The sequence below is a fragment of the Muntiacus reevesi genome, chromosome 11, assembly GCF_963930625.1.
Source record: "Muntiacus reevesi chromosome 11, mMunRee1.1, whole genome shotgun sequence".
Taxonomy (NCBI): domain Eukaryota; kingdom Metazoa; phylum Chordata; class Mammalia; order Artiodactyla; family Cervidae; genus Muntiacus; species Muntiacus reevesi.
In genome coordinates, this window is record NC_089259.1 from 20,057,039 (window position 1) to 20,079,070 (window position 22,032).

Sequence of the window (22,032 nt, forward strand, 5' to 3'; positions counted from 1 at the left end):
AATGATATTGAATCAGAGTCCAAGACATCAATAACAAACCCATATTGAGCTTTAAAAAAACAAAATACAGATGGAGAGATACAGAAGTTGCCTCTGGATATGTGTGAAAGTGTTAGCTGCTCAGTCATGTCCAAATCTTTGTGACCCCAAGGATCGTAGCCTGCCGGGCTCCTCTGTCCATGGGATTCTCCAGGCCAGAATACTGGAGTGGGATGCCATTCCCTTCTCTGCTGGATCATTCTGAACCAGGGACTGAACCTAGGTCTCCTGCATTATGAGTGTATTCTTTACCTTCTGAGGCACCAGGGAAGCCTCAGGACAGGGAAATGAACCCAGGCTTCGGAGATGAGAGCGCCGAATCCTAACCACTAGACCAGCAGGGAGTGTCACACACAGGGACGCGTGTACACACAGGAGAGGATAGTATATTCATGTATTTCCTAGCTCTGTCTGCTTAGAGGGACTACAAGCAGTGACATCCCAGTAGCAGCAACCACACCCAGAACCCAGATCCTGGTTTCTAAACCCGTAAAAGGAACCAGCGCTCCTCAGAGAAATGGCTGATTCTGGGGCTGAGGCAGAGAAGGCACTAGATGACCATCTTCTTGCAGTGCCAGAAAGTAAGGAGTTGCTCAAAACACAAAAGGATGAGCGCGTGTCAAAGGGACATAGGAGTCAATCTGAAATAATTCCTAATGGCCAAAGCTAGAACAAATCAAGCCACAAAGCAAATGACTTGGTGTTGGATTATCCACCCTCTTCAGGAGGTAGGGCTTAATTCCTGTCCACTTGAATACAGGCTGAACTTAGGGACTCTCAGACACTCGGAGTGACTAGAACATGGAAATGGAAAATTAGTAACTTACACTGGAGACCTTGGTCCCTGAGTATAAATAATGGAGAGGGGGTGGGGAGGTCTATACCAGTTTTTATACATTAAGATTTAAAAAATACATTTAATTATTTCAAAGATATATGTATCCCACATTTGAGAAGATCTTTATTAATGATCCTACTACAGTCTCACAACTCTTTCCCCCTAGTTTGACTTGAGCATTGTTCCCTACACCAGGCCAGGCTGATGCTATTCTCGTAATTGCCTATGTGGGGGCCCCTGGAAAGAGTCAGTTTCTTTAGTAAAGTCTTCTCCTCTCACTAAAGCATCACAGAAGAAAATGACAGGTCCCAGAACACGTGTCATGGTGACCCATGCATGTTGGGGTCCTGCCCCCTCCATGAGTTCCACAACACTCTGGTTTCTGCTGCTTCCTGTATGGACCCCCTTACCTTTGGCCCCATTCCTTTCTCATATACAGGACCACCAACTACTGACCAGATCTGTACCTTATCCCACTCTTCCCATGGCTGATCCTCTGATCTGGGCTCTTTTGTACATCCTGTGAGGAGCTGTATTTAATGACAGTGGATGATCACTGAAGATGACTGATGACTACCCAGAAATAGGTCTTATAGAAAAATCACACACATTCTGATGTTATAATTAAATATATTTAGATCCTCAAAAATTTTAAAAGATATAAAAAGAGCTACATAGTAATAAATCATAATAAGGTAATAAAGCAGAAATCATAACATGCAAATGATATTATGGGCTGTCGTGATGGTCTAAGGTCAGCATCCGTATGAGGTAGGCATTGTTATCCTCATTTTGTAGTTGAGGAAATTCAGGCTCAAAGAGGTTAAGCAATTTCTTAAAACCACGCAAGCAGTAGGTGGTAGCATTCAACATCTGTTCTGACTGTAAAGTCTAAACCTCATACCCATTGTGCTATGCGTTGTCCTCTGAATTAAAAAACCTAGATTTTTTTATACCCTATCGTACTAACCAGGAATAATTTTAAATATTCCAGTTTCCCTCTCTTCACTCTTCCTTTGTTTCCAAAGGAAAATACGTATCCTGTGAGTTAAGTATTATTCAAATATCAATTCCTCCTGTTAAACATCCCCTCCGGGTGACTAATGAATATTTCCTTGGGCATTATCCATCAGATACTCCTTGCCAGCCAGTTCGCTGCTTCAGTTCTGATACCCAATCGGCACTGTCGTCTTCCTCAAAGTCCCTGTGAAAAAACAATTTGGATATTAAGCCTCCATTTAAGAAGCACAGTAAATATTTGTTAATGGGATCAAAGCAGAATACCACCATGACAATACTGACATTTTTGAAAAATGAACTCCACAATGAAACTGAAGAGAGGAAAAAAAAATGGTTAGCCTTCCAAAGGTTCACTTCTATCATTCTTTCTCTAAATGTTTCAACATAAAATCTGTCTTAAAAAAAAAAAACTTCTCTACTAAAAAGTAAGTCCAAGCTGATTATAAACACAGAGCTCAGTCAAGAATTCTACGAAAATACCATAGCACATTACCTGTGCCAGATAGACGATCAAGATATAAACATTCATTTATGATGTAAAGTAACATAACCAGCTCCTACTAAACCAGGAATTATTACGGTACAACTTAAATGAACACGCGCACACACTGCCAGCTGTCTGGGTACTTCACGTACGTATCCTCTTCATCCAGTTCAGGTTCAAGTCTCTCTGGATCCAAAGTGACAGAATCCCAACCTCCATCAACATCGTCCGATGCTTCTGTTTCCTCAGACAGGGGGCCTTTCAAGAATCCTTCTGCACCTTCAGAGGAATAGTAACAGAAATTATGCCAAGTTAAGCTGTCTTTATTTATTTCACTAAATTTTTATTTAGTGAAATTTATTTTTGCACTAAATTCCTCCAAAGGTTTGCTGGCTAATTGAGAGCACGGCCAGGCTCTGAGGTTTCCTGTGTATGTACGCTCAGTCGCATCCGACTCTGTGACCCCATGGACTGGAGCCTGCCAGGCTCCTCAGTTCATAGGATTTTCCAGGCAAGAATACTGAAGTGGGTTGCCATTTCCTCCTCCAGGCGATTTTCCCAACCCAGGGATCGAACCCAAGTCTCCTGCATTGACGGGTGGGTTCTTTTCCACTGAGTCACCATGGAAGCCAGCATATGAACCCATATTAAAGCATTAAAAGTTGTCTTTGGACAGCTGGATAGCAGTTGACTGTTTCTCCTTTGAGCTCTTCCCTCTCCCTCAAGTTTTCCCAATGGAGGGGAATAAAATTAGGGAGTTAAGGGCACATGCACACTATAAAAAACTTTTTTCCAGATGGTATTATAATTACTTTCAGGTTTTTGCTTACAAAACAATAACCTAACATAAAAATGTGGGTTCAGTCTTTATAAAAATCCTTTCACAATAGAGCTGTAATGCCTTTTTTACATAGTAACTTTCTTGAAATGACAAAAACTTTATCATTGGATCAGAGACAAAATCTGGGACCTATGCTGCTAAAATGAAAGTCAATCATTGGGAATTCCCTAAACATTCAGTCCTTAGGACTTTCTGGGGTCCAATCCCTAGTCAGGGAACTAAGAGCCCGCATGCCAACAAAATAAAAGTGCAATCATTAGCCTTGCTTAACACCTGCCTCCCCAGCATCCACCTCTCCTTGGGGCCGGTAACGGCCTTCACACAGCTCTGCAATGCTCTGCTTGTTTGCTGGTCCCCCAAATCACAAACTCTCTCAGGGAAGGAGTTATATTCTTTAAAAAAAAAAATCTTAACCTAGTATATGTTAGGCACTCAATAAACACTGACCAAGTAAACAATACAGTGAATCTGTTATAATACAGAGTTGAGACTTGCCACACCATGACATGCTCTACTTGGCACAATTTATCTTAGATCTTAAACCAAGCAAGATGGCTTTAGTAACTGCATTGTGAAAATTACACACACATGCGCCCCCCACGTATACTCCCTTAATGTAGTCCTTTGGCCTAGATTCCTAAGGGTAGTATCATAAAACGTTATGCTGTATAACTGTACTGAAGATGTCTGTTGAAATAATAAAAAAAAAAAAATTAAATCCTAATTGTTCACCTTCTTCTGTGTTCTTGAATAACAATTCAAGTACAGAGCCAAAGAAATCTTGAAGTTCCTCAGTTTACCAGGATGAAGTCTGAACTGCAGAGCCGAGAAAGTGGGGTGTATTTCCATGATATAAACGGACCACCTTCAAAGTGGTTACGAGATTATTATAAGCAAACAGGAACTTCCCTGGTGGTCCAGTAGCTAAGAATCCATGTTTCCAATGCAGGGGGCCTGGGTTCGATCCCTGATGAGAGAACTAGATCCCACATGCCACAACTAAGACTTGGCACAGCCAAATAAAAAATAGAAATATTAAAACAATAAAATAAGCAAACAAATGAGCAAACGGAAGGAATGAAGCACTATAGGAAATTTCAATTATGGCTTCAGACTGGCTAGAAAAGAGTCAAGGAAATCGAAAAAGACAATGCTCTGAAATATTTTATAACTTTGAGATTGAAGGGTTTCTGGGAGTGGGAATCACTCCCAGGGGAATCATCTAATGGGTACAGAGAATTATCTAAGGCGTAAAGAGTGTCCGTTTTGGAAAAGTTCTGGAGATGGACCGTGGTGATAGCTGCACAGTGTGAATGGACTCCATGCTCCTGAACTATACGCTCAAAAGCGGCTAAGGTAGTAACTTCTATGTCACATATATAATTTTTTTTTTAAATCAAAGCGTTTCCACAACTATGTAGCAGACATGAATCACCTGGTCTATATATCGTGTATGTTTGAAAGGCCAAGCTGAGGTCAGCATTCTTAAGGATGTTCAACAGAGTTTCAGGGGTCTCCTTGAGCCACTGCTTACGGGTATTGCTTTCACTGTACTTTATTACAGAACCACCTAGTTGGGAAAAGACAAAAAAATTCGTGTCAAGTAAAAAAATTTCCAGCACATTATATCTTCTAGATTATATTAAAGTCCCATATTTCAAGTGAAACTAATTAACTCTCTATGATCTACTTCACTTGCCTGTATAAGTGAAATACACGTGCTCTCATGTGTGACACCAAATACCCTTCAAAGAGTGACATTAAAAAAAACACAACTCTAGCTCATTAAACAACGATTAGAGAATGTTCTATGATAAAATAATAGGATTCAACCTGGCTACTAACCTCTGTCGTCTTCTGCCGTTAAACTGGAGGTGAGTATGGATGCGTTTTCCAAAGCTCTAAGAGCTGTACTGGGTACATTTTTCTCCCACTGTCGCCTGAGAGGACCTGGTAAACTGGCTTTTAAAGCATAAAGAAGAAATGCTGAGCATATTCTTTTACTTATTCATCTATATCCATACACAATTTCTCTAACAACACTACAGAAGTTATTTCTTTTCTCTTTCAAATTCGGATCTAACACTCTTCCAAGTCTAAGTTCAGTTCAGTTGCTCAGTCGTGTCTGACTCTTAAGTAGTAAAGGGAATGAAAAAATCCAAATAGAAAGGTAAAGCTAATCGTTAAAGTGAATTTTAAAAAATATTATGTATATACTCACATATCACACAATATATAAGAATAAAGGCCCAAGAGGACTTACAGGTACACGCTGTATGCCGTGCTTTTTAAAACATTTTTTGGCTGCACTCCGCAGCATGTGGGACCTTCACTCCCTGACCAGGGATAGAACCTGCGCCCCCTGCCTTAAGAAGTCTTAACCACTGGACCACCAGGGAAGCCCCTGTATGCTGTGCTTTTTATGGTAAAGGGCACAACAAACATTATTGATACTTTTTTCTGAAGGCTCTTATTAATAAATACAATTTTTTCTTTTAATAGGTAAATAAAATATCTCTATAACATTAAATAAATTACTCGATAAGCAAGTATAACTATGCCTGTCTACTTGCTTATGATATCTCTGACCTAGTAAGGTAGAAACTGGTATCCCCTCTATATCCCCAGTTTCCCACCTATACAATGATTAGAATTTGAATAACTTACCTTTCTCCTCTCTGTTTACTCTCCTCAGTGCACTTTCAACCAAATTTTTATTAATGCTTTCTAAGTCAGTGTGGCTACACTTTCCACCCGGTTCTTCCCTTTGCTTTAAAAGAAATTTAAAACAAAGATTAAGACATTCTTGAATTGCTACAAAAAAAAGGTAAACAAGTAGAGATAAACAGCTACTTAAACTTTAAAGATAAATGAATTAAACATTAACAACCAGAGAACCTCATACACATATGTACATTAAGAGCCATAACATCATATATGTGTATATTAAAAACCATATATGTGCATATGCATAGGCATACATATATGTATGTTAAGTCATATACTTTAATAGACATTAATATCAGTCACTGCAAATATGAAGAAGATATATAAAAATGACAGAAATATTTGAGAGGTCTTTATAGAGAAAACAAGCAATGAAAAATTTCAGTATGATTTTCTATCTTGGGCTTTTCAGGATGGAAATACCAAAATGAAATATTTTATAAAGTTACTTTGGGGCTTTCCTGGTGGCTCAGCAGTAAAGAATCTGCCTGCAGTGCAGGAGACGCGGGTTCAATCCCTGGATCAGGAAGATCCCCTAATCCCTACGTCAGGAAAATTCCCTGGAGGCCATGGCAACCAACCCACTCCAGTATTCTTGCCTGGAGAATCCCATGGACAGAGGAGCCTGGCGGGCTACAGTCCATAGGATTGCAAAGAGCTGGACATGACTGAGCGACTGAGCATGTATGTACACATAAAATTACCTTACAGATGGCCCTTGAATTATGATGGTCTAATTTATGATTTTTTCACTTTATGATGGTGTGAAAATGATAAATACTCAGCAGAAACTGTATGTCAAATTATGAAAGTTGATCTTTTCCCAGGTTAGCAATATGTCATATGATGCCCTCTTGTGATGCTGGGTGGTGGCAGAGAGCTGAAGCTTCCACTCAGCCATGTGATCACAAGAGTAAACAGTAAACAATTCACTTACAGCCGTTCTGCACCCAGACAGCCTCTAATTTTCACTTTCAGTTCATTATTCAATTCAGTTCGTGCTGAATTCAAAATTTAACAAGACTATCTCATGTCAAACTATCTCATGTTGACATGAGATAGTCAGCACTTGATTATAAAATAGGCTTTGTGTTAGATGATTTTGCCCAACTAGAGAGTAATGGAAGTGTTCTGAACACATGTAAGGTAGATTAAGCTAAGTTAGGAAGTTTGGTAGGTTAGGTGCATTAAATGCATTTTCAACTGGGGGGATGGGATTTCTACATCTTGATTGTGGTGCTGGTTATATGACCACATACAATCACCAAAATTCATCAAATTGCAAGCTAAACATGAGTAAATTTTATTGCATATAAATTAGCCCTCAGTAAAGCTGGAAATAAACAGATATTATGCAAATAAAAAAAGCATGGGGCAGAAAAGATTCCATTTGTAGCAACCTAATGGGGTATGGTGTTATTTATTTACAACCTAAGGTTCACTCAAAAATTTACAAGTTTAATTACTAGTATATTCCATAAACAGAATTGCGTGTTGTTACTACATCTTTTCCTTTGAGAGTTAAAAAAGGTGGGTCAAAACGATGAAGAAAGAAAAAATTATCAACAGGACATGAGTTACTGGGGTAGGTGCGGCAACTGGAAGTGGATTGGCTGTTACTACTCATGACTTAACTGCAGCTAACAAGTAAAAGGGCACAGATGCCTAAGGCCAAACGAGATGAACAGGACCTTGAAAACCAGGCTAAAAAATGTCCACTCAATTCATGGGATAATAGTGAGTGAAGTGAAAGTCACTCAGCCGTGTTGGACTCTTTGCGACTCCATGGACTATACAGCCCATGGAATTCTCCAGGCCAGAATACTGGAGTGCGTAGCCTTTCCCTTCTCCAGGGATCTTCCCAACCCAGGGATCGAACCCAGGCCTCCTGCACTGCAGGAAGATTCTTTACCAACTGAGCTATTAGGGATAATGGGGAGGCACTAGAAGTTTTTGAACAGAAAAATGTCAAGACCACATTATTGTTGTTCAGTCACCAAGTCACGTACGACTCTACGTGACCACATGGACCGCAGCAGGCCAGGCTTCCCTGTCCCTCACCATCTCCCAGAGTTTGCCCAAGTTTACGTCCATTGCATCAGTGATGCCATCCAACCATCTCATCCTGTTGCCTTCTTCTCCTTCTGCCTTCAATCCTTTCCAGAGCCCACATTAATGATCTACATATTATTTAGTCATAAAAAGGAAAGAAATTCTGATACAGGCTGTAGCAAGTATGAACCTTGAAAATATTAGGCTAAGCAAAAGAGGCCAGACACAAAAGGACAAATATTGTGTGATTCCAGTTATCTGAAATATCTAGAATAGGCAAATAATGTTTCTTTCATAGAGACAGAAAGCAGAAAAGAGGTTATCAGGGCCTGGGGTGGGAGTCGGGGTACAGAGGAATGGATAGTTACTGTTCAATGGGTTTCTGTTTGGAATGATGAAAAGTATTGTGAATGTAATTAATGTCATTAAATTCTATGCTTAAAATGGCTGAAATGATAAATGGTATGTTATATATATTTTACCACAAGGAAACCAACTAACCAAGGCTAAAACAAGACTTTCATGACTGTAAGCAGGGCTAAGTTGGTTCACATCTAGATTGAAACCACTTGTCATCAATGATTAGAAATGAAAAAACAAAGTAAAATAAAATGCTGGTCTAAAGTGGCTTGGCTGGCAGCACAGAAAACAGCCGCCAATTACTTCACAGGCCCAAAGACAAAAAACCCCTGAACCCAGGGACCAGGCAACAGACTTCCAAATATCTCACAGCACCCAATGATGCCAGGTACCCCAGTAGATAGTTTCAGAAATTTAACTTTTTCTTAAAGATTTTTTTTATGTGGACCATTTTTAGTCTTTATTGAGTTTATTACAATTTTGCTTTTGTTTTATGCTTTAGTTTTTTGGCCACAGGCATGTGGGATCTCTGCTCCCAGGCCAGGGATCGAACCCACAGCCCCTGCATTAGAAGGCCCTGGACTGCCAGGAAAGTCCCAGGAAACTTACCTTTAAAGCACTTACCACTGTGCTTGCTTCATTTTCCAAAGTTATTCTGGTTCTGCTGGGATCTGCTCAAAGAGAAAATAGAAGGTAAAAAGAAAACAAAAAAGGCTTCTAATGTGACTTGCATAAAGCTTGAGAGACAAAAGGAAGCTTTTAAAGTCAAAGAACCGAAGCATTAGCCTGTATAATGATATCAAATTTTAATCGCCTAATAACACACCTCAGCTGCTAAAGAGATTATTTCTGCCGTTTTATTCTGACTGTGAATATTTGAAAGTTAAGACATCTCGAATTCATTTATGCCAACCCATTTAGGCATCAGGAGGTAATACACTACATACTCAAAAGGTCATTAGCACCTTTAGCACAAGAGCTACCCAGTCTGTGATTTTCCTGACAGCTATGACAGCAGGTGGAATAGCTAACCCTCCCAAAGCCAGCTGCTTATTCCATGACGAGGAGCCAGCAGCAGTCACGGGAAACCCCGGCAACCACCCCTTGGGTGAGGATGGCTCTTGTCTGATTATCTGCTGCCAGAGCCTGGGGTCCGTGTTTCCCCATTCATTCAGCATTTTAAGCAATTGCTACTGAGCATCTATGATGACGGTATTGAGGTCACAACAGAGCACATCTGACACGGTTCCTGCCCTCACTCAGCTTTCACTGTCCTGACGTCTCACTGTCTACATTCTCGATGGAGATGCCACCCGACACAGGCTCTGGACATGGTGGCCCTGCCCACTGGCTTACTCTTTTCTTTTAGAAATTGTAAGACTATACTTTCCTGTCTTGAAACTACACTATCTTGAAACTTTTCTTAGACTGTTTTTGGTGCGTCTGTTGCCCAGTATTTTAAAATTAATTTCCCATTCCCCTGGGATGTGAACCGAAGTTACGAAATGGTACATAAAATAAAATAAATACTAAAACAAACTGCTGAAGCAAAGATAAGTGGCTACCTCCTACTTAAAGGAGAAAAGGCTGAATTGTAAGACTGGAAGATTTATGTTCTTACAAAAGGAACATTTAACATTTGACTTTAAGAAAATAGTATAGTTTAGAAAAGTTTCTGTTGAAACCAACAGGACACAATAAATCAATGACACTTAAATTAAAAAAAAAACTAAAAAATAAATATTGTGGTATAGAACACTAAGATAACAGGCACTAATAATGGAGGTTTTACAACATCTGCCTACAGAGGGTGACCTTTTATTCATCTTAACTCTTCTCTCTTATTCTGGTCATTGTTAGATTTCTTCAGATTGAAGATCTGAGTCACTGATGTCAAAGGAAAAGGAACAAAAATAACTTTGAAAAAAGAGATGACAACTTCCAAGAGACAATAAATTACATGTGAAATTTGCTCAGGATTGACTATAGGTGTATGGAAATTTTATGCAGTTGTAATATGGACAGTTCCAACTTTCAAGATGACTTCATTAAAAAAATTTGTTTATAAGATAGTTCTTAGGGATACCATTTCCTGTTATATTTTCAGGGTTAGATTCCTAGCTGGCCACAGAAGCCTTCTTTCTGACCCAAAACAAACTAGAGTAAATACAGTTCTAATAATGAAGCAGAGAATAACCTTTACATCACTACAATTTCCAAACTAGGCTTTTTTTTTTTGATCCCTGGCAAGCTAAATGTGTAAGATTCAGTATAGATCTATGTCTGAAGGAACAAGTAGAAAATTTTGATTTGAGGAGTACCTCTGAAAATCATCTCTAATAACTTGAAAATTACATTTTTTTCTTTTTGTTATACTATATTTTAAAAGAACACTTAAAATAAGCTTTTCAAAATTCTTACCCTTTTTTCTTGGTGTGCTATGCATAGATTTTTTAGTTTCTTCTAACACCTGTTCACCGTATTCTGTGATGATCTGAAAGTTTAAAGCAGAGAATTTAAAGACATGAAAGATGCTTTTCTTTAGATACCACCATAATGTCATTCAATTATCAATGTTCTTCCCCACAGTAATAAAGTTGAAAAGGAAAAATGCCATTTAAAAAATCCAAATAATTTAGATAGACAGATAAACAGACATTTATATATGTCCAAGAAGATCTGGAAGGATAATGCAAACTATATCCATGATTATATTTGAGGAATAGCATTGTGAAAAGAAGAGGGAAAGGAAGCTTCAAGCTTTTATTTTTTTTTAACACACATCTGCATTATTTGAATTGTTAACAGCATGTGTAACATGTAATTGTGTTTAAAAGAAAACAAACACTTGAAAACTTCACAGTCAGTTCCACACACTGTACCTCTGGGGGCAGGCACTTCTGGATAAGCCGAGCTAAAGAGCCTCTAGAGAGAAGCGTTGTAGCTGAAGGACGATGTGAGGGATTCTTTTTAAACATCTGCTTGATCAGAAGCTGCAGCTCATAGGAATAATGGGATGGCAGTGGGCTCATGGACCCCTGACATATTTTGAGGATAAGACTTTTCCAACTATTTGCCTGAAACTAAAAAGCAAAATTGAACTGTAAAAGCAGATACAGGGAAAGAGAATGGAAATAAGAAAATACCAGCTGAACTGAATTCGTATGAATTATTTTAATTTAAAAAAAATTTATTTCTAGAGGTGTTGTTAAGGTACTATTCTGAATTTCTTTTTTTTTTTTTTTGCTAATCATACTTTTCTTAGTACTTTCAAAAATTGTATTTTATTGAAGTATAGTTGATTTACATGGTGTTAACTGCTGCTATATAGCAAAGCAATTCAGTTATGTACGTGTATACATTCCTTTTTATACTATTTTCCGTTATGGCAAGCCACTCCAGTGTTCTTGCCTGGAGAATCCCACGGACAGAGGAGCCCGGTGGGCTGCAGTCAATGGGGTCGCACGGAGTCGGACGTGACTGAAGCAACTTAGCACCAGCACCATTATGGTTTTATCACGGGATACTGAGTATAGTTCCCCATGCTATATAGTAGGACCTTGTTGTTTAATTCAAATGTAATAAGTTTGCATCCGCTAGTCCCAAAGTCCCCCACCCCCCACCCCAGTACTATTCTAAAATCTTACGGTTGTTCAGGAGAAAGGTAATCATAAATAGCAAAAGATGTTCCCATCTTGAGGAAGTCTTACCATCAGTCCCAGCTTGGGTACTTTATTACTCAAATCAGTGTTTTTGCAGATACACATTTTTAATATATTTTAAAAATCAAAGCATCAATAATACATATATATGGGCTTTTAAAAATTCAAATGACCCTAGGGCTGACAGTAACTGCAATGTTTCTTCACTTCCCTCCTCCTCAAAAATCCCCAGGTCTGCTCCCTGACAAAATGCACTTTAGACTTTTCCCATTTTAAACTTCTGCTGCAAAATCCTTTTTACCTTTCACGTCACCAAGGTAGTTATTATGGTTTGACAAGTAATAGAGTGGGATAAAAAATGACACACCAGAATAACATTTTAAAAGTTTTCATTGTATAATAAACATACTGCAATTAACATCAGGTTTCATCCTTAGCAACACTTATATAAGAACATGATGGCATTCTGCCTTGGGGGTATATCACCCTACTAATACATATAAGTGAAGATATGAAAAAGGACTTAATCCAACACAACCAAACGCTGCCTTTTCCATGCTGCATGCCATACTTACTGGATGCTTAAGGGTACAGAGTTCATACAGAATGCATCCCAAGGACCAGATGTCACTGGAAGCAAAAGAAGCAATGTAATGATGAGTGGGTTATGAGTTATCACACAAAAATATATGTATTTTCCAATACCCCCAAATGAAAAATTACTCTACCTTTAATAAGAGCAGATATCATAAGGACTTTTTAGTTACTGAAATAAAATATGCAGCAAGTTTGATCTAACACTTAGACCACTTACTCACAGTGACGTTCACAGAAAAACTCCCTGCTCCCCAAACCCTGCCCCTCCAAATCCAGGGGTTCAGGTATCACTTCAGTAGTACTTGGGGCAAGAGGAATATCCTTGGACTCAGATTACCATAGTTGGAAGAAAGGCTTTAGATGTCATCCTGTACAGCCTCCACCAGACCATCTGGGCTCACCAGGCCTTTGGTCTCACCTCGATTGACAGCTCAATGTTCCTCCTAGCTGCCTCTAGGGGGGTGCATTCTCATTCTTCTACGAAAGAGCTCTTCAGAGCTCAGCAGAGTTCTACACTTTGCCCTACACGCCCACCCTTCTTCAAACTAAACACCTCCACTTTCCTCCATCATTCTCACCACCTAGTTGTCATCCTCCAGACTTTTTCTAGATGATAGTCTTTTCATTTTAACAAGGTTTTTTAAAAACCAATTATTTCCCCCAACTTTTAATTTTTCAAAGCTTGAAACCTACAGAAAAGTTGTAAAGGCCAAAACGCTCCTTCCTAATATCCCCAGTCATTAGCATCTGCCTGCTGGCCCCTCTTCTGCCTACATCTGAACTTCTTGAAAGAAAGGTTTCAGACGTCAAACACCTCACCCCTACACATGTCAGCATACACAGCCTAAGAGCAAGGACACTCTCCTGCATGAATACAGTACCATTATCACATCCAAGAAATCGAACCTTAATTCAATACTATTATCTAGTATTTTGTTCAAACTCAGGTTTCCCCAATTATCCCAGAAAGTTCCTTCATAGCTATTCTGTCTCCAATTCAGTCAACTTTACCTTATAGGAGTCTATTTAGTATGGAGCGTTGTTGTTTTTAGTTGCTAAGTTGTATCCGACTCTTTTGCAACCCCATGGACTGTAGCCTGCCAGGCTCCTCTGTCCATGGGATTCTCCAGGCAAGTTGCCATTTCCTTCTCCAGGGGATCTTCCCAACCCAGGGATCAAACCAACATTTCCTGTATTGGCAGGTGGGTTCTTTACCACGGAGCCACCTGGGAAAGCCCACAGTATGGACTGCCATACCCTTTTTAGAAAGCAACTTGGCAGGAGGTAACAAAAGCCTTTAGGTGTTTCTACTTCTAGGAATTCATGCCAAGAATGTGACACTTTTATGTATTAAAAGGCATAGTAATTCAGAGTCTATAGTAATTTAGGACACAGAAAACTAGAACCATATCAAAAGCCAACAACAGAGCAATGTGAAATAAATTTTGGAAGAGCCATATATTAAAATACTATGCAATCGTTAACAATAATCATGAAGAGTATAAATACAGCATAAAATGAATATGATATAATGCAAAGTGAAAAAATAGGATACTAAATTATATAGAGTATATACACTAAGTTTAGGGAGAAAAGAGAATGGATGGGGAAAAAACCCAAAATGTTATTAGTAGTTTCTGTAAAACTGGGTGATCGCCATGTCCTTTCTTTATCTCTACATTTCCAACCCACCCACTGCCCTTCCATTCCATCAATGAGCACATTTTACTTGCATTCAGAAAAAAAATTACATTTTAAATTATAAGGACTTCATACTATCTTCCCATGATCAACGAACCTATCAGTCAAGTGCTTATTATCTTAGCCCTTTACATGTCAACTCAATGACATTTGGTTCCCAAATTTTGCTGCACGTAGGAATTACTTGGTGATCCTGGAAAATGATTGATACCTGGTTCCCACTCCCAGACATTCATATTTAACTTGTATGGCTACAACCTGAGCTTCAAGATTTTTAAAGTTGAGAGCAGAAAAGTAAAAGAAGCAGTAACATAATTCATACTATCCCCAGAAATGATTAACTTTTCTTTCAGCATGTAGCTCCTCTCAGCTCTGATGAAAACAGCTGGAAAATTTATGACTGTCACCTAGAGGCCTACAAACTTCAATTCTACACTGCTTTCTTTTAACAACCAAACTTCATCTGTAGGCTATAATACTATCACCAAACGGTCACCCCTTCCCCAACTACATACATCACTTACCTTTTATTGTTATAAGGCATGTTTTCCCAAATTTCTGGGGGCACATAATAAGGTGTTCCCACATATGTACAAGCAAACGCCATGGGGCTAAAACCATAAAAAGATACAGAACGATTACAGAGCATTTCTGAATGATGCTTTGGCAACAGTCACTACTACAGGAGAGAAAGAGACATACATACCTCGAGAGAAGACGGGCAGATCCAAAATCACCCAGTTTTACTTTTCCATCTTGGGTGAGGAAGATATTCTGCATTGAAAAAGAAGAGCTCAGATCACATCTGCCATCTTTCAAACATAAGGCAAAGAGCTCCAAGAGAAGCTGTCTTTCAAAGCCTGCTGATGGTGGAGATTATATGTAGAAATGCTGATAGCCAAGTCCCCGAATGGAACACAAAACGACGAGATATCCTCTGGACAGCAACACTCCCCTGCTTGGGAATTCAGGATGACTGCTCAGAAATCTAAGGCAAGCATCACACCGTATCAGCAGACCCTGATCAGCCTAGCAGGGAGCCTGTTCAGGGTAACTCCAGATGGCAGGCTCCAGTCTCAATCATTTTCCATCTGAGAACACATGGTCTTAGGAAGCAGTCTCTAAGAGAGCTGGAACATATTAACATACACTACTAAAGAGATTTACTGACCCATTTTCAGGTCGTACCTTACTGCGCTAGCATAAATATTATATTAAGAAATATTTCTGGACTTCCTTGGTGGTCCAGGGGTTAAGAATCGGTGCTGCCAATGCAGGGCACATGGGCTCAATCCATGGTCGGGGAACTAAGATACCACATACCTCGGGGTGCAGGCAAAAAAAGAAATATTTCTAAAGATTAAAATGCACCCAAAAGAGAATAACACAGAAAAAGGATTGAAAGAAATAGTTTTCAATTATTTTTTAGGCCCCAAATGTATTCCATTCACCTTGGATTTGATGTCTCTGTGTAACACACGTTTCTTGTGAATGTGATTTACTCCAAGACACATCTGTGTAAACCAATGAAGTATCTGTAAAAAGAAAAAAGAAAGAAAAAAGCATGCAAGAATGCAGTAACTGGGGCATGGTAACCCCAAATTCCTAAGAATCATCTTTAGGCCTTAGCTGACCTGGGTTTTACATAATGTAAATACAGAACTCCTAAAAATTACATAGTTCAACTAAGATTCATTGCTGTCTGGAGAAACTGAGAAAAGCTGTGAATCAATCCCAATGTATCATCATCTCATGAATGATCCAAATAACTATTTATTTATTTATTTATCTGGCCCTGCCATGCAGCCTGCAGGATCTTAGTTCTCTGACCAGGGATTGAACCAGGGTCCTTGGCAGTGAAAGGGTGGAGTCCTAACCATCGGACAGCCAGGGAATTTCCAACAATTTATTTTAATAAAACTCCCACTATATTTTTCTTGTATTTAACCAAAGAAAAATATTTCTTAAATACACATATAAAAGTAGTTCACCACTTAAAATGAATATGCTATAACTTTTTATAGTGTAATCATTACATCAGATTTCATTCACTTTTTCAGAATATTCAGATATTAACATTAAAATATTTCATTATATTTCCAACAATCTTTGGAAGCCAAGGCTGGCCTCCTACAACGGAACCCATACTCTTAATAACACAACTTCTAAATGAAAAATATTTATACTAATATATTCTTAAAACATGTTATACCCTATATCAAACTTAGCCCCAGTAAAGCTGTTTATTTAAATATTTTCCTTGGTCAATTCATTCCAATAATATTTAATATGCAACTTTCCACTAAAAAGACACTAAGCATGTAAAGAGAATATACTAAACTGTAAAAGAAAAGAGATGAAGAATAGGGACTCTTGAAAAACAGAAATGCAGGTTTCACCCTTCAGATGATGGAGAATTACAAAAGAAATCCATGTGCCTTCTAAAATTTCAATACAAAAAGTAAAAATTTTAAATATCTAGTACAAAATATGATGGATAACACAACTGTGACATTTTATTTTATTTTATTTTTTTAATTTTTTTTTTTTACAGGGGAAAGCGCGAACGCAGTCCCCCACTACCACAAATTATGCAGTCGAGTTTCCCACATTTGGGGAAATCGCAGGGGTCAGCACATCCAGAGTGCAATGGATAAGCCTCGCCCGGGGAAAACCACCTTCGTGATCATGGTATCTCCCCTGCCAGGTAAGTATACAACTGTGACATTTTAAACATGGAAGTGGTTATTCTTTGATATTTCATAAAGCCTATACCTACTTTACCTCTTAAAAACATCCCAGGCAGTCACATCCTGACAACACACTAAAGAACATCATGGATGCACAAAGTCATTTCTAACTAATGTACTAGGTAACCACAAGACAGCAATGTTTTTAACTTATTCAAATTTTATGAGCAAAGTTGCTTCTAAGCCTTGAGGGAAACTTGGGGACTCCCCTGGCGGTTCAGTGGTTAAGACCCTGCTCCCGCTGCAGGGCACACGAGTCTGATCCCTGGTCAGGGAACGAAGATCCTGCACGCTGCCTGCTGGGCTTCCCTGGTGGCTCAGCTGGCAAAGAATCCGCCTGCAATGTGGGAGACCTGGGTTCGATCCCTGGGATGGGAAGATCCCCTGGAGAAGGGAACGGCTACCCACTCCAGTATTCTGGCCTGGAGAATTCCATGGACTGTATAGTCCATGGGGTTGAAAAGAGTTGGACACCACTGAGCAACTTTCACTTTCACTTTCATGCTTCCTGGTATGGCCAAAAAAAAAAGTTAAAACAAACAAAACTTTGAGGGAAACTTACGTACGTTAGTCTCTTACCGTATCTTCAGGAAACAACCTCCCTTTCTGACGTTTAATCTTCTGCATGAGGTCCCCTCCATCACAATATTCCATTACAATGTACAGATGTCCTTCAGCTGCAACAAAATAAAGACTCTTAGGAAAGTCCCAGTGGCCGTGAATTCCGAATGAAACTCAGAAATGCATGTATTGGGGGAAATTCATATTTACCTTCAAATGATTCTTTAAAGGCAACAATATTGGGGTGTTTCATTTTGGCTAACAGAACAGCCTCCTTCCTAGAAATCCGTGTGTCAGACAAAGACTAGAAGAAGGTTTAAAGAAGTGTAAATGTAGTATTTCATTTAAAAACTGACAGTATGATAGTAAAACAGTATTATAGTAGCATGTATGATATTTTAATGTGGCACAATTGAAACTGTGTCTCTTTCAATCAGACATAATTTTATAGCACTGTTCAGTTCAGTTCAGTGGCTCAGTTGTGTCCGACTCTTTACAAGCACTGTACTTTGACCCAACTTAAGGTTTATCAAACCCCACGAGGAAACATGTGGGGATTTTTCAACTATGGCTATACGTATTTTGCCTGCTTAAGCTGACCTCTTATATCTTTACAAGTATAGAATGTAAACTAGTTTTAACATCAACCTAAGCATAAGCTGACTTGGAGGACAGTATGCCATCAACCATAGGAGCTTCCTGGGTGGGGAACCCCCTGGAGGAGGGCATGGTAACCTACTAAAGAATTCTTGCCTGGAGAATCCCATGGACAGAGAAGCCTGGTGGGCTACAGTCCACAGGAGAATCAGACACAACCGAAGCGAGTGAGCACGAGCAGGAAGCACAGAAGACAGATCAAGACCTTGTAAAGCTGATGAATAACCCTTTAAATCATTTGCACAGAAGAACGATCCCGTGTTAAATTTCAAAAACTTGTACAAACGACATGTACACTTTCAACATGAGCTAACTGCTTTAGCAGTGACCTTGGGAAGCCTTATTTCCTTCATGGCAAACATCCGATTACTGCTCTCCTGCTGAACCAAAAGGGCTCTGCCGAAGGAGCCCTCGCCGATGACTCTCAGGACCCTGTAGCCGTCCATGCCGGCACCACACAGCCGGGTCTACTCCCGCAGTCACCACTGGGTCTCCCAACCTGCATTCAAAATCAGAGACAACGGGGAATTCAATTTATTTTCAAAAGGCAGAATGAATTCAAAGTAGCTCTATCCCCAAGATAGAATAGCTTATTCCCTTTATTCATTCAACAGGTGGACATGGAGTATCCACGCCAGGTTTTATAATCCTAAATAAATCTCTCACGGCCCCAGCCATCACTCACATTGCAGGGTGAGACCACGGACCTCAAAAATGCAGGACAGCGGGTCTTACAGGAAGAGCCATGCTGGCCTCTGGTAGAGGTATCCTGGGGAATTAGGAAGATGATATTCAGGCTGAAGCCTGAATGGAAGATACCTAGGCAAAGAGGAAGAGTGATGGAGGCAGGAGGGAATAGCCTATTTAAGAGCAAAAGAGATTGTTTCAATTCAAGGAATTGAAAGAGGGCAGTAAGGCAGGTAAGGCAGACTGGGCCTAGTAAGCCAAGCTCAGGTTGGTGGATTTTTAACCTATGTGCTGCCGAAGTGAGCACAGGTTGTTGGATTTTTATCCTGTAGCGAAGAATGGGCTCTCTGAAGGGTTTACACTGAGAGAGCAGATTTACATCTTAGAAAAATTACTCATGCTGGCTGCAGAGCAATGGACCAGACAGGGGAGAGGGGAAGAAGGCCAGAGCAAGACTCCTACCATAGAAAAGGCAGGAATATGATGAACGGAATAGAGCAGTGACAATGGGAATGAAGGGGGATTCCCAGATGGCTCAGTGGTAAAGAATTCGCCTGCCAATGCAAGAGACCTGGGTTCGAATCCTGGGTCAGGAAGATCCCCCAAAGAAGGGAATGGCAACCCACTCCAGTATTCTTGCTTGGGAAATCCCATGGACAGAGGAGGCTGGTGGGCTACAGTCCATGGGGTCGCAAAATCTGGCACAACTGAGCATACATACACACACGAAATGGGGATGAAGACAACAGGAAAGAAACATGTGAAAGAACTGGCAAGATTTTGGGTAACGGATTTCTGGGGGACAAGTAGGGAGAAGGAGACTAAGGAGACTCTGGTTTCTGGTGTAAATTGGGCAAGTATTGATACCATCCTCTAAGAAAAAGGAAAGGCATGATGGTTGCATGCCTGTTTTTTTGGTTTGATTTTTCTGACCTTGGGAGTCTGGTAGGGTGTGGTGGGGAAAGATGTGGAGAAGACGTGCTTCTTTGGGGATATGCTGAGTTGGAGGTGCCTGGGACAAAGAAGACATGTTAAACAGAGTCCTTGAACCTCAGTCTTCCTTTGTACTTCCTGAGTGGAGCAGCTTGCTGGATCTCCTAATACATCAGAGAAGATGAATATAAAGTTCCTAACACTTTGCCTGGTACATAGGGGGCCCTGAATAAATGGCAGCTATTATTAGTATTTGGGGACTTCCCAGATTATTTACCTAGTGGTAAATAATCACTGTCAATACAGGACACAGGAGACACGGGTTCCATCCCTGGGTCGGGAAGGGCCCCTGGAGAAGAAAATGGCAACCTACTCCAGAATTCTGGAAAACCCCACAGGTAGAGGAATCTGGTGGGCTACAGTCCCCGGAGTCACAAAGAGTCAGACACAACTGAGCACATATTATTAGTATTAAACCTTAGAAAGGGATGCTTTTTTTCTTTCATTACCAAAACACACTGAAATGAGCTTATTCGATTGCCACAAAACGTACATGGAGTGTTTTATTTTCATAAAAATCATACCACAAAGATTTATGAGGTCCAGAGAGCACAAACCGGTAAAGCCAAACCAAAACCTACAGTTCTCACTAGGAAACTCTAGAAATATTTTCTCCATATAACGAAATCAAGTGCACAGTCTTCAAAAACAATTCCTTTCTAAGACAGTTGGGTCTCTCAGTATATGACCTGAAGGGAAAAAGTTCTCTGTCGCTCTTCTAAGTGACTCCTGGCATTACACGATTTGACAAGGAGATCTAGCTTTCCCATACATTTTGTTGTTGTTGTTTACTTCGGGTCTTTATTCCATGAATGGACAATAACTGATAAGCAAGAGCAACCTCTGCCTTTTCTTAGTTGAAAATTACATTTGGCCCTTGCTGCCTACATTTGCCCCTGTTACTCAATGATACACCCCTAAACTCATTAAGGGCTTCCGCAGTGGCGCAGCCAGAGGTAAAGAATCTGCCTGCAATGCAGGGGAGCGGGATTCGATCCCTGGGTAGGGAAGATCCCCTGAAGGAGGAAATGGCAACCCACTCCGGTGTTCTTGCCTGGAGAATGCCATGGACAGAGGAGCCTGGCGGGCTACACAGTCCACGGGGTCGCAGAGTCCCACGCGACTTAGCGATTAAACAACAAACTCTTCAAAAAAAAATAACACACAAAAAACCAACTGTACAGTATATGCTCTGAATGTGACAAAAACCGTTCCTTCCCAAGCCTATACCGATCAAAAGCTAATACAGTGATTTGCAAATGAAAATACAGGATGCCGTACGGAAGGGGTGCGCGGTCCGACCCTCACTCCCCGAGAAGCCGCTCCGCCTCGCAGCCCGGCCCGCGCTGCCCCCGCGACTCCCGGGCCTGGGTCCGCAATCGCCGGAGCACGGGTCCCGCTTACCCCCTCCCCGCGAGTGCGCCGCCCGCTCCCGGCCCCACGCCCGCCGGCTGCTCTCGCGCCCGCGGAGGGGGTTGGTCCAGACGGACGGCTCACCCGCTTCCCCCGCTCCCCGGGTCGGTCGGCTCCCGGGTCCCGAGCCGGGAGCGCTTCCGGAGGGCGGGCCAGCCGGTCGTCTCTCGGGTTGCCGGCGAAGGAAGCGTCCCGGGTCGGGCGGGCGGGCGGCGCTGTTCTCAGCTCAGCCCGGCCCACGAAGGGTGCGTTTTCAAAGAGCTGTTCCACGTCGCTCCAGAACAATGCCAGTAATATTAAGCAGAAGTGTCCTTCTCATAACCCAAATTCTGTCTCCAGTTTAAGCCAACAGTGCATGTAGGTAAGTTTCATGGGCGCAGCACTCAACTTCACCAGTTGTGTGAACTTGGGCCAGTCTGGAGGACACATCAGGGGTCCCCCATAAATAGCCACACCTATCTATTATTATAAATAACATATACAAATTATGAGGAGCAGGTTCTGTTTAAGTGAGTTTTACATGTAAAGTGTGTAGAATAGGACTGAAGTGTTAGCTGTTAACTCAGTCTTCAAAACAGCCCTAAAGGTAGGTACCATTATTATTTTAGGTCCCACAACTGAGTGGTAGAATTAGAATCCAGGCAGTTTGG

The 22,032-nt window shown here is 40.6% G+C and overlaps 1 protein-coding gene and 1 non-coding gene across 5 annotated transcripts; both read right to left on the bottom strand.

Annotated features, from left to right (window-relative positions):
* Positions 1-1,500: 1,500 nt before the first annotated feature.
* On the bottom strand, positions 1,501-21,517 carry NEK3 (NIMA related kinase 3). 4 transcript variants are annotated; one of them, XM_065901863.1, is made up of 17 exons: positions 21,467-21,493; positions 19,910-19,988; positions 18,619-18,788; positions 17,843-17,936; positions 17,651-17,748; positions 15,773-15,856; positions 15,028-15,095; positions 14,846-14,932; positions 12,599-12,653; positions 11,244-11,444; positions 10,783-10,855; positions 8,971-9,032; positions 5,890-5,992; positions 5,068-5,184; positions 4,658-4,792; positions 2,534-2,660; positions 1,501-2,081 (listed from the first exon to the last, which is right to left on the bottom strand). In XM_065901863.1, the coding sequence occupies exons 3-17, from the start codon at positions 18,733-18,735 to the stop codon at positions 2,000-2,002; spliced, it is 1,503 nt and encodes a 500-aa protein (XP_065757935.1). In that variant the 5' UTR covers positions 18,736-18,788; positions 19,910-19,988; positions 21,467-21,493; the 3' UTR covers positions 1,501-1,999. The 4 variants fall into 4 exon arrangements, with proteins under 4 accessions (XP_065757935.1, XP_065757936.1, XP_065757937.1 ...); XM_065901864.1 differs by lacking the exon at positions 21,467-21,493 and adding an exon at positions 18,975-19,058 and having other exon boundaries at positions 19,910-19,976; XM_065901865.1 differs by lacking the exon at positions 19,910-19,988 and having other exon boundaries at positions 8,986-9,032; positions 21,467-21,517.
* Positions 16,873-17,036, bottom strand: LOC136144560 (U1 spliceosomal RNA). Its single transcript, XR_010658585.1, has one exon. It is a non-coding gene; the product is annotated as a U1 spliceosomal RNA (small nuclear RNA).
* Positions 21,518-22,032: the final 515 nt, after the last annotated feature.

Bases quoted from the DNA above. Each gene is read 5' to 3' on its own strand.
- NEK3 (XM_065901862.1), bottom strand. From the start codon at position 18,735: ATGGACGGCTACAGGGTCCTGAGAGTCATCGGCGAGGGCTCCTTCGGC. The intron at 14,933-15,027 runs GTATGTATGTCT...TTATGGTTTTAG, and splicing joins TCTGCCCGTCTTCTCTCGAG to CCCCATGGCGTTTGCTTGTA. The intron at 5,993-8,970 runs GTAAGTTTCCTG...TTTCTTTTAAAG, and splicing joins CAGTGGTAAGTGCTTTAAAG to CAAAGGGAAGAACCGGGTGG.